The sequence below is a fragment of the Biomphalaria glabrata genome, chromosome 3 (assembly GCF_947242115.1).
Source record: "Biomphalaria glabrata chromosome 3, xgBioGlab47.1, whole genome shotgun sequence".
In the NCBI taxonomy this organism is placed as follows: Eukaryota; Metazoa; Mollusca; class Gastropoda; family Planorbidae; genus Biomphalaria; species Biomphalaria glabrata.
In genome coordinates, this window is record NC_074713.1 from 47,011,113 (window position 1) to 47,023,522 (window position 12,410).

General features: G+C 37.3%; 1 protein-coding gene across 3 annotated transcripts in view; it reads right to left on the bottom strand.

Moving 5' to 3' along the window:
• LOC106056345 (protein Smaug homolog 1-like) overlaps positions 1-12,410 on the bottom strand; it is a 49,137-nt gene that overhangs the window by 21,959 nt on the left and 14,768 nt on the right. For all 3 annotated transcript variants that reach the window (XM_056022359.1, XM_056022361.1, XM_056022362.1), the window contains exon 4: positions 7,687-7,956. In XM_056022359.1, coding sequence (XP_055878334.1) covers positions 7,687-7,956 — 270 coding nt within the window. The remainder of the gene's footprint in view (positions 1-7,686; positions 7,957-12,410) is intronic.

A 12,410-nucleotide genomic window follows, 5' to 3' on the forward strand; every position in this document is an offset into this window, starting at 1 on the left:
ATTCGAAGTTGATCTTGTGCAACTTGGTAACTCACAGGACAATTGTACGCCGGGACTGGGGAAGACATTTGATCTCCCATCCCCAGTTATTTTATTGTCTATTACACTGCAGTCTACTCATTGCATTGATATGTCGAAGCGAGTTAGTCATCCTTTATTAGAATCTGTTCATAACTTGTAGATTAGTTAGTCATTTTAGCTCACGTGTTTATGTTTGTAATGTTTGAGCCTACATCATGTTTGGTAACAGCGCTTTATAAATTGAATAATCATTCATTAATGCTTCGCTTTATCAGGAGCAGGGCCCAAGAACGAAATTACAGGTATGAATATTGTTCCTGTATTTACGTATTATATAAGAACTGTCTTAAATGACATCATTATATATTATATTATTTGCTCATGAAGTTTAGTATAAAGAATATAAAACTTCTATGATGACATAGAATGACTAAAACTCAACTGCCACTGCCATGGCGGTCGATACGGTTAAAAGTCTCTCCAATAAGCTATTAGCGTGTTACGCAAGAGCTTGCATGTTGTAGGCTCGTTTGCCAGCGAGGCCCAGGAGTAATAAGCTCTCCACCTTTGAATAGGGTCTGAATGGGACTGCTGGTGTGGAAGGGTCATGTAGAACTACATTGCTCTGGTGGGTTCATCTAAATGTAGCTTTCAATGGACAAATGTGAGGTGCAGACGTAACAAAGGTGTTTCTCAGTTTTAAAGTACAATTTAAACAGCTTAACAAGGACTTATTTTTGTAAAGATGATTGTACAAAACACATAAAAAGACAAAGATTCTTTAAAATATCCATACAAAATTATTTAATGAGTATTTCTTGTCTAATGATTGTATTATTGTTTAATTTGCAATCGTTTTACTTCTTCAAAGTTATTGCTGATGCCTAGATATTAGAGATTAAAGCATTACTCCTTCACACCCCACCTCCCCCCCCCTATCCCTGTCCACGCCCTTGAAGAAGTGATCTCTTCTGAACTACGAAGTTTGTCCCCTTGCTGCTATACTTGATCCAAAGACAGCCAGTATTACAAGTCGTCCATATTCTACAGGCCTCGTTCTGGTGGGTTTAGATTGATCCCAAATCGTATAAAAAATGTGTAAGTCAAACATTGAACTTAATATCTAGTCTAGTTGATTGTTCTTTCAATGCACTAGAACTGAGGAGATGTTATCTGCATACATGTGTTGAAATTTGAATGTACGTTTTCAAAATGAAATACTTGACCAAGAGTGTGTAAGTGGTTTGATGACAAAGACACACACAACTAAAGGCGACACTCGGGATTGAAATCTGAATGTTCTCTGGAACGTTTGTTCTACAAAGTCAGCATGCTCACATCTACTTCAACAACAACAACAACAACAAGTAAACTACAGTCCTTGAAGTCTCTTCTCCTAACCCGCTACGTTTTGTTTCTGTTGTCTTGTGAAGTTGTATGTAACTTTCTATGTCATCGATCCAAGCCAGATGATTCACTCCTCCTGGATGTTGTCTCTGTCACAGAGACAAACAGGGAAATACGTTGGACAGACAATGTGCTTCATATTCAAACAAAACGTCACCTACACAAAACTGTGCAATCCAACAAACTTGTGCTAATAGACATTCTCGGTAATAAGAAACATACTGGCACTGCCTCTTGTCCTCCTGCTCAACATAATGAGACGAGGTCCCGAGAAACATTAATGACTGTTTAGTCACACGTACCACCAAAGTTCAACACATCTAGATCGCTAATATATGTGGCTTCATGTTTGTACTGAGGGTCATTCAAAAGGATGAAATAGTTTTAAAAAAACCTATTCGGTTAATGGGGAAGAAGGCGATCCAAAGCGCTCACCACAACAACTAGCACTGGATATAGACTGGAAGGTCAAGTCTTTGTGTATCAGAAGCTAGGTCTGTGTCCCTTTCCTTATAGAACATTTGGACTCTGGGGGGAGAGACTAGCAGCGTCTGGCCAGCGTGGCAAAGGACGATCGCTCAAAGCCACAAGTAGTCATGTGAGTGGACCCATGGGAAGGCCCAGAGGAAAATGTCACTTCTTAGCAACGAGATGACGAAATGCAGACATTGAGAAATGACCAAATATTAGATGGAGATAGAAAAATAACGTTAGCAAAGAAGACAAGAGCGTTAGTTGTTTTTTTTTCTTTCTTTCTTTGACTTATTAGCTAAGGTATTAGGAATACGAGATTCTAAACACCAGTCACAGCCTCAAAGTTCTCTATAGATAGAAATGTATTGATAAACATTAGCTTGTTATTGAAACATCTACATTGTAGTATATTCACCACTTCTATTTGGATGGAGTCATTGGCTTCCTGCTATATGGAGAAACACCTGATCGGTCTTATTAGATGAGAGGAAAACAGGAGTCACGTGCTCAAGTGACTGTCTGTGCGTATTGAATAAGTTTCATTGAAAATAAACAAACCAGTTGACAGGTCAAAACGATCACATTTGTATTGAATTCGTTAGACAACTGTGAGGCACTTGAAATCAACAAAAACAATCTATGCTTGTTGGTCTGGTCGTATTTGGAAGTGGCACGCGTAAATATTAATTAGAACAAAACACTAAACCTTGCACAAACTGTAGTGTGATTCCAATGCACACATTTATATAGGCAAGATTAAACTTTAAAAAACGCCAAGTTTATAGTTGACATTTAGGACAGGAAATTAGCTAACTCTTTCAATATGTATCCTGCTATTCAAACGAAAAATTGTTGTACTCAATTTCAATACTTATTTAAAATAGTTTAATTTTGTCTACATGTAACTAATGTTTAACAAAAAGAAAAGTAGATTTTATTTAAATAGGGATTCATTCCTTTCTTTGTCAAACAAGTGGTTGCCTATTGCCTTTTTTATGACGATATGAAACCAATTACGCAGGAGGATCATTTGAGAAAATGTCACCCTGACAAAATAGATAACGATTTGAACAACTTTCGAACACTCAAAGACAAAAGTTCAGAATAGACCCACAAAATCTCTTTTCGACATCATGTGTGAGCGTCTTACAATCTCTCTTTACTTATAGGAAAACATAGAAAACACTTTAGATAAAACAGTGATTTTACCAGCCATTGTAGTTTTAAAAACTTTTACACAAACCTTCATCTGCTATTATTAAAATAATTTCTCTACGCAACAATACTGTTCAAGGGCACATCGGTGGTATAAGTTATAAAATTAAAAGCTTCTTGTGTAATTCTTTCCAAACGACATATACAGTTTGGGATCAGCGGCGTCACAGGCTCTGACAGGGTGTAGCGCTGTGTGGTGCAAACTGCCGGCTCCATATTTTACCTCAGGCTTGACCCCGAAACCTTTCCCCTGTTTGTCTTTAGCTGCAAGGCAGCAGAGGTTTTAGTTCAGTTTTCCTTCTGCTAGGTGGGTAGCAAGCAAAGGCTAATGAGTCCCTCCTGTCCGAAGCTTACTAGTTTAGGCGACAGTTACTCGCTTTCGCTCCTTCTTCTGTTAGTGAAAACAGTCCCGGGTGACTAATATATGAGCCACGCGTGAAAGATCAAGAAATGCACGAGAAACTGCTCTTTTGCGAAAACTTTTCCATTGATGCATAAGAGAAATTAATTAATTAATTAATATTTCATGTTTGAAGGACTAATTCACATAACCCTATATGAACATAATATCCGTTACAACGCATGATACACCTGAGAAAAAAAATGTTTTAGTGTATTTTGGTGATTCCAGCAATACAAATTAATTGTTATTTTAATTGGTTTAAAGATCGCAATACACCTTTGTTCGGCTTTATATGACTTTTTCTCTCTTCAAACCAGTACAGTAAGAAATTAGTTGTAAAAATGTTGATGACTTTGTAAATATGTGCAAGTTAAGCAGGGGGTCTACCGAAAACCCGAAAGCATGGCAAGGGGTCTACGAGACGAAAAAGTTTGGGAACCACTGGTTTAGACCTTCATTTAGAGATTCAGTAAAATGGCTTAAGCAAATGATGATGCAGGATGGACCTGAAATGGACCCTCAATTTAAAAAAAAAAAAAGAGAAAAATAGCTAAATAAAGAATGCAATGCCCATGACGACACTGTACAACCAAGACGTGCCAATGGCGAAGAGAAGAACTATGTGGAGAGCTTCCTGATCTGGAACCCACTGAAACCGGATATAGGACTTGTCCTCTCAACTATACAACTTGATAAGAACAATGAAGTCACTTATTGTTTTCCCTTGAATATGAGAAAGGTTCCAGGAAAAAACTCGACTATAAATAAATGGACTTCAATTAATCTTGAACACAATGTACAATTCAAACACTACGAGTAGATAAAGCTGCTCCAAGTGCAATCATTTCAACTAATACTGGTCTAAAAATAGAACTGCACTTGCATGTATTTAAATAACAATTAACTGCTTGAACCGTTTTGTTTTTCTTTTTAAAAACAGTTATTTCCTATAGCTGGTTAGCATATCAGTCAAACTGTTTTTTCTGTTTCGAATATATTTCCCAAGAACCCTTTAACGAGCCCAGCATGTGTCTATTTATTTTTAGCCATTATCATTATGGTTTTACTTTTACCAGAGTTGCTGGCGTCAGGCGTGTGGGTGGGACGTGAACTAGCAATTATACATAAAACACTGAACCATAATCTTCAAATACAAAAACAAAATCTAATAAAATACTAAGAAAGACTCAAAGATAAAGGCACATTCCTCGTTCCATATGCTAGGACAAATGTGTACAAATGCTCCTTTTTCCCTGGTGCTATTAGAGCATGGAATGTGTTGCCTGAGCTAGCCAGGAAAACCAGTGACTTGGTAGAATTTAAGTCATTGTTTAATATGCATGACTGAATGCATGACGCGTAGGAGGTAATCATCTTCTTTTTTGAGGTAACGTCTGTATTATATAAGATAAGATAATAATGAAACTGAAAAGATGACCGACAATAATAACTCGAGATTTCAGCGGTGTCTGAAGCTATGACAATATGTACAACAAAAATGTTACATGGTCTTCTTCACAATCAGATGTTTGGACTTGGGAATTTTGAAAGAAAAAAAAAAGTGTAAAACTGATTTAGACAAATTACACGACACATTACTATGTCTAAATCTGGGTTCTATACCATTTTAAAATAATTACCAAGCTTAAAAAGTAATCCCTATAATGTTTGCAGTGTTTGATTCGCGACAGGCGACAATGAATGTGCGTGTGAACCTACTATTTTCCTATTCGACTAAACTCTAATTAGAAGCCATCTTGAAATGTCCAGTCAGTTTTAAAGGAAGACATACGCACACTGATCGGGAATACGATTATTCAACTGAACATCCATTAGAAACTCTTAACGGCGATGTGTTGTTGTTTTTTTTTTTTTTGTTGCTTTTTTTACTATTGATTTAGATATAGAAGCCAATACAAGTCGTCTCTTTGGTCAGTCTATATATACATCAGCAGGGCCGGTCCAAACAATTGCGGGCCCTATGCGAAACTGATTGCGCGGGGCCTAGTCTGGGTGGGGATAAGGATAATAAGTGAAAAAGCAAGATTTTGTATTAGAAAATAAATTCGACTTTGAATATTATTCATTGTTTACTAAACACAAAATAGCGATCAAATTACCTTACTTTACTAACCTTGCAACCTATGGCATATTTATATGCCAGTGACTATAAAAGTAAATTAAGTATTGGAACTTCCGATTAAGGGTGAAAATTCGCCTGATTATTACAATTTATTACAAGAAAGCTTACAATGCCTTTTTTCTTTAATCGCACGTAGGATTGGTGTTTTCCGCAATGAATGACACCCACAAAAGACAATTTTGTCTATTTTTCAGATTTTAATAAATTCAGGAGATTTCCAGGAATTTTTCATATATATTTTGCAATTTAATAATTACACCTAGAAAGCGCGGGGCCCACTGCAACCTAACCTATGCGGTTGCAGTGGCCTAAGATCGGCCCTGTATGTCAGTGCAAACATTTAATAGCACTCTAGGTCAAGAACAACAGTTGCTAAAATTATGTTGACAGTTCATCCGCGATCCTTAAGTATTTCAATTGTATTCATACTGTACAGACGAACAACTCCTAGCAAGATAAGCAAGACAAGACTTAGGTTTCGAATCATAATGACATAGTCTAACTAATTGGAATGATTAGGAGGTTTCGAATCATAATGACATAGTCTAACTAATTGGAATGATTAGGTAAGTAGTTATTATTTCTCATGCCAAGGTTGAAATTTGAAAAGTAAAACGAAGGGAGATAAACACATTTTAGAAGTAAAAGAAAATAAAGTATGACCTGTTAGGCTAGACTGGTCAAGAAAACCACTTAAGTGAGGCAGAATTATGTACTGGTCAAGGTTATTTTTGCAATACCCTGGACAGAAATGCCACTAATTTAACAGTATCTTTTGTTTAACTTTGTTAGTCTCATTTCCTTCATGTTTCATGATGTAGATATTACGTTTCACCACTAGACGTGCGATACATCTCGAGGCGGTCACGTTTGCTATACATTGGATTCACAACCTTCACTTGTTTTTTATCCTTCAAGTCAGACACATCATTGATTATGATGAAGTAGTACAGAGTTAAACAAATTAATATCATTATCAGCCTTTATGTCTTGACTTAAAAAAACAACAATCTTTTAACATGGTTCCAGGTTGGACAACATTCGCTATGATATTACTATGCCCCAGGACTTGACGATGTTTTAATGCGACAATATCCTAACGAGTCTATCAGACTGCTTGCACTTGCTGATATTGCCATTTGATACACACATTTTCCGTGTAGTGAAAAAAAAAAAGTATCGGTATTTAAATTGTATATAAAACATATATAACATTATTATATTTTTTTTAAAGAGGCTAAAAAAACTTCTTGCTTCTTTCGTATGACCAGAATGCACTAACATAGCAGTTGACAGGCGCCAAACTTCTACGGGGTACTACTGAGTGTTCCATGAGAAAGAACTACAACTTTCTTCATTCGTTTCTCTCATGTCTACTAAAAGTGAGGTACAAAGATACCATGGTATAGCCCAGACTGGGGTGGAGGTGTGCATACAAGGAGATATGCGAGCTGGGCTTCCTCAGTAACGACCACATTTCACGTGGTCATGAAGAAAGGCTCGCTAACTATCCGCTACGCGCTACAGTCAGTGTATGAATACGAGGCAAGCTAGGGATTGGAAAATCTCAATGAGTCGTGGCTTCCCACAATAAATGGATATGATTAAATGATCCCTGTGTTGATGGGAGACCTTCAGACAGCAGGGTCCATGAAGAAACCATCTCTTGTACCTGGCCACTGGGAGAAAGCCTTTCGTATGCTCTAGGCTAGGGCATCAAAAGCCTTCGCAGGACTCAAAGGTAGAAGAAAATGTTCATCTTAATTTCATTGGGGATAAAACTACCAAACACTTTCTCTTAGGTTTCTCGAATACAATGTACTACACTTTATTATTATTCTTGGTGTATCCTGTCAATGCAGTTAACCCACTAAACTTAAGGCGGTGTCCAGCCTGTGTTGGAACTTGTCATTCTTCCCTTCCTTTCATTGTTTCCTTCTAGACTGATGTGCTACTGCGTGTGTTCATGTATTGATACACAGATATATAGAGATACACACAGTGTCAACTATGGCTGACTTACCTCTCATTCCACTCCCTTCCTCCAGGAAACTGTCTCGGCTGGGCTGGGGCCCGTCGTCATGGTGAGAGTCGCTCCCCCCACTGCCAGAGGACGACACGGAGCTCTGGGGAGACAGTGGGGCGTGGTCCGAGTACTGGCTTCTTGAGGCGAGAATGGGGTGATGCCCGTGGTTCGTTTTAATCCATTCGGACACGGCTTTTTCTGGATTCTGCAGCTTGACAGGGGGTGTAATGGAGGGCGTTCGTCGAAGTGGGGCGTGTGTGTTGTTGGCTGTAACAAAGAAACAAAAAATGCAATCACATACAGTCACATACAATCACAATATGAAACAATCAAACATTTACAATGATTTGGAGTCATGTTCATACTGGATGAGATTCTAGAAACTCAACCAATAAGTTGTAATCAATGCAGTAGGTCAAATTTTTTAACCTGACTATCACTGACGCATTCATATTCAAACTTACTAAACATCTAAGTAGAACCAAACCATCAGAGAGTGGACTAAATCTCAACCAATATAACCCAAGAGGCATTGTATCAATGCTATCATATGTATAGAAAAAACTAGCATTAAACGACGACTACGCACGTTGATTTGTTCTCAGAATATTTATTGTATATTGTATTCCACGCCCTTTTATTAATTATAATAAAACACTCGGAACACCGACGCACACACTTTTTTAAAATTGCATTCTGCGCATCAAAGCAGCACTTTACCATCTAGATTACCCCCCCCCACACACACACACACACCTTTTTTTCTTTTGGTTCCCTTCGAAAACGGCCCGCATTTTGAAAATTCCAATTAGGACAGTGAATTGTAGTGTATGTTACGTTGAATTGGAACGTTCCACACCTCTTCCGGTCATACTTTTGACCCCTAAATTTTAGTATCACTTCCCCTGTTATGTTTATATGGCACATCGTGTGGTATGCGCTTAAAATTTTCGTCTAGATGGCCCCGGGATCGAAGCCTGCCCGCCATACTTAGGGAGGTTTAGGCAAGGATGTAATAATGTTCAAATATGTAAAACATTTAAGGGTCATTTATCCTTCAAGGTCTATTCCTCAACCCAGCAAAACCCAAATGGTCTGATGAAAACTATATAATTCATAAGTCGTTTTGGGGAAATTAAAACCGCTTGAGGTTTCGATCTTGAAAATGGCTTATTTACACAGTCAGTAATAAACTGGTTAACTTTTCGTATTTTTGTCGACCTCTGCGAAAAGGAGAATTAGTGATGAGTCACTTGTGTGTGTGTGTGTGTGAGAGAGAGAGAGAGAGAGAGAGGAGGGGGGGGGGAGCTACAGATGAAAAAAAAAACAAAAAAAAAAGAAAAACAATTAGAAAAATAAAACTGCAAGAAGCATGGAAACACACAAAGAAGAGAAAAAGAAAGCCTCTCTACTAACTAGTGTTCAAGAGGAGAAGCAACAAGTACACACAATACTAGCACACTTTACAACTTAATCGACGAATGTTCTCTTCCCCCCGCATCCCAGAATGCCACTGTTTCGAGAGCATACAAGTTCAAGAAGGTCTGCATGCAATATAGAAACTCGCTAAAACCAGACACTCATAGAAACTTTTTGTTTTGTTTTGATCTGACAGTCAAGCAGTAAATTAAATTGAATTCAATTGCTGAAAATGTCATCGGTTGAGTGTCATTACAGGAACTAGTCAGCAGTGAGTCCCATGAGATGTGGCTCCAAGAAGCAACTTGGACGAGATCCAGTAAGAAATGATGACAGGAGAGGGTGGCTAGTGTCATACCACTTAGCACGTTCCAAATAAACTTCTACTGGTTCAGTCAGTTCCAATCAAGGCCAGGTGAAAAGATGGAGAGCATGGTGTACCATAGACTCATATACTAGCATGACAAAGCAAGAAGAAGACCTAAGCATTGACTGAATGATTCATCTAGCATAAATTTTAAAAAAAAAAAAGACCGTCTGCTTTACCTTCTAACAACTTCTGCCTGATGTATCTGCATCTAGATAGTCTAACTACTTCATTAACAAAAATATAATACAAGGTAGAACACGTAAGCCTCATTAAAAAAAAATACAATTTTTTTTTTTGTACAAAGCTTCTACCAACTCACTCTGTCTGGCTGGTACAATTTTTGTACATGTTATTTCTCCCAAACCCTTTCTCGGATCAAGATGAAACTTTGCACAATTATTTGCTGTACCTAAGTAAACATGAATCAATTAAAAAAAAAACAAAAAAAAAACAGTTTATTATTGGTAAATAATTGTTTTGTTTGGTATCGGACAAGGGAAAGAAATTGTACTTGACTAGTGTGGTGGTATAATTCTGGTGTGGTGGTATAATTTGATTTCTGCTCCCCACCCCTTTCCCAACTGGTCTAGACAAGTGATAGGATCATAGCGTAGCGAGAAAGCTGAAAGCATGAAATTGTGCTAAATAAAAATAATTGGTAAACATATTTCTAATCGCACAGATTTAGTATTGTGAGTGTTAGATCTATTACAAATGTAATGACATGACTAATCCAAACTAATTGATACAACTACACTTAATAGTTTATAGTTTTGTTTCTTGTTCATTTTGAATACAATGTAGAGATGTGTGTGTGTGTTAGTCAAATTTGATAGCGGGCGACATAGCATTTTTTGGGGGTAACCTTAACTAAGTAACAGTTCAAGAGGTCAATTTCGATAACGACCAGGCAGCCTAGAAAGTCAAGGTATGACCTCCATGATCTTGTGTTGGTTACGATGAATTACTTCGAGTCAAGACCAGTTGTATATATATATATATAAACCAATTCAGAGTCGGTAAATCAGAGCAGTAAATACTTTTGCTGTCCATCAGCAGAGATTGAAAAGAAGAATGAGAAATGAGGCATTTCTATTTCTAAAATCCATCTAGGAGTCTAGAGTGTTTCAATAACAACTGCGTAAATGTTGACTGAACTAGTTACCATTAAGAGTGCTCTCGATAGGTCTAAACTTTGATTTACTTTTGAAAAGCTTTGTTTAAATCAACAGATATATAGTATTACCATTGGCTCATTTATTTCATTGGATTCACTTATGATACACGGGAGTTTCTTTAAATTCGTAAATTTAATCAAGGCAATTCATACTAACATATATCTAAAAAAGTTCATTAAAATTAAAAATTGGGGGGGGGGGGGGGAGAGAAAACAAACAATTGGTGAGTTTATTAATGGACATGTATAGTTTATTATTTGCTTGTTATCTCTGCAGTGTTCTGGTCAACAATACACCACACAATAATCGTATTGGGGAGGAGGTAAAAGTAAGGTAACATTTTTTTTTTACAATTTTTTACCAAAGAAAGATGATATATTCCAAGCATTCAAGAATTACGTGTGTGTCTTGTATTTACCCAAACAATAGATTATCCCCATGATTTCAACTACATTAAGCATCAACTGAAAGGTATCACAAATAGAAAGGTTATCATGCATATCGATTAGGGCTTCCCTCGGATTTGAAGCACGAATATAGTGTAAAAAAAAAAAAAAGATGCTAGATGACCAGCCTGTATTGATTTCATGAAACCCAAGTCCGGCGCTGACATCTCATTGCTGTGTAGGTCCCACCCCCCCCCCTTTCTTAGCCTTCCTTCAACAGCAACAAGTCATGAGACCTGGACGTCACGTTTCTCTGGGGGGGGGTTTATGTGTGCTTTTTCTCGACAGTACATTCAACACATCATCATCAACACACAACCAAAAAAAAAAAAAAGAACATGCTACCTACACGTGACCTATAATTTACGGGTCAAGACTGTGAACGTGAACTAAGGGGAAGATATTCACGAGTGTATGTGTCACGGGTGGATGCATGAGAAATAAGATTTCCCTAATCATTATCTACTTCAGGAGGAGGTGGGAGGGAAGAGAGAGAGAGAGAGAGAGAGAGAGATTATAACTTAACTATAAGCTAAACTTATAACTAGTTCAATAACTGTGAAGAGAATAAGAAATAATAAGAAAATTAGAAAAAACATTTTGAAACAATACTTTCCTTTTTTTAAAAAAAAGGGGGCCTATCTAATGGGAAGAACCCCAAACATATATAAAGAAAGATTGTTATGAAATGTGTGTGTGTTTCTATAGTGACGGTGGGAAGAGGTTAGCGATTGGTTGTGAATAATGCAAGATAGGAGGTATTGTCGTCAGCGGTCTTACTTAGGACAGACTACTCCAGAACGTGAGACTGAAAAGAAGTGTTGCAGTGAGTTAGATTTTGTTTTAAAAATATTCCTAAAGTCTAGTAAATGTATTCTATCCCATATCAACTTGATTGTGTCTATATTATAATAAGAGTTAGAATTAGTCTAGTTCACAAAGAAGTTATTCGTGTTATCAATTGATATATAAATATATATATATCAGGGCTACGATGTCTACCAGCAGTTTGGTGCTACAACTCAAAGGCCGTCAACAACACTTATACAATTGGAACTTGTTCTAGTTTTTGTTTTTCGTAATCCTACTTTGAAACTTGTTCAGTGCATTAGATGTTCTAGATGTTATGGAATGTCTTTGCAAGCACTGATGACCTTGTCACATGGTCATACAGTTTTAGTTTGCGTTTTTTTTTGGGGCAGTAGTCAGAGGGTCATCGTGATCGCCATTGTGATCCTGTTTGGAATCTCACAGCTACTATTCTACACTAGAGACAATTTTGACTTGTGATCATTAAGTGAGCAAATA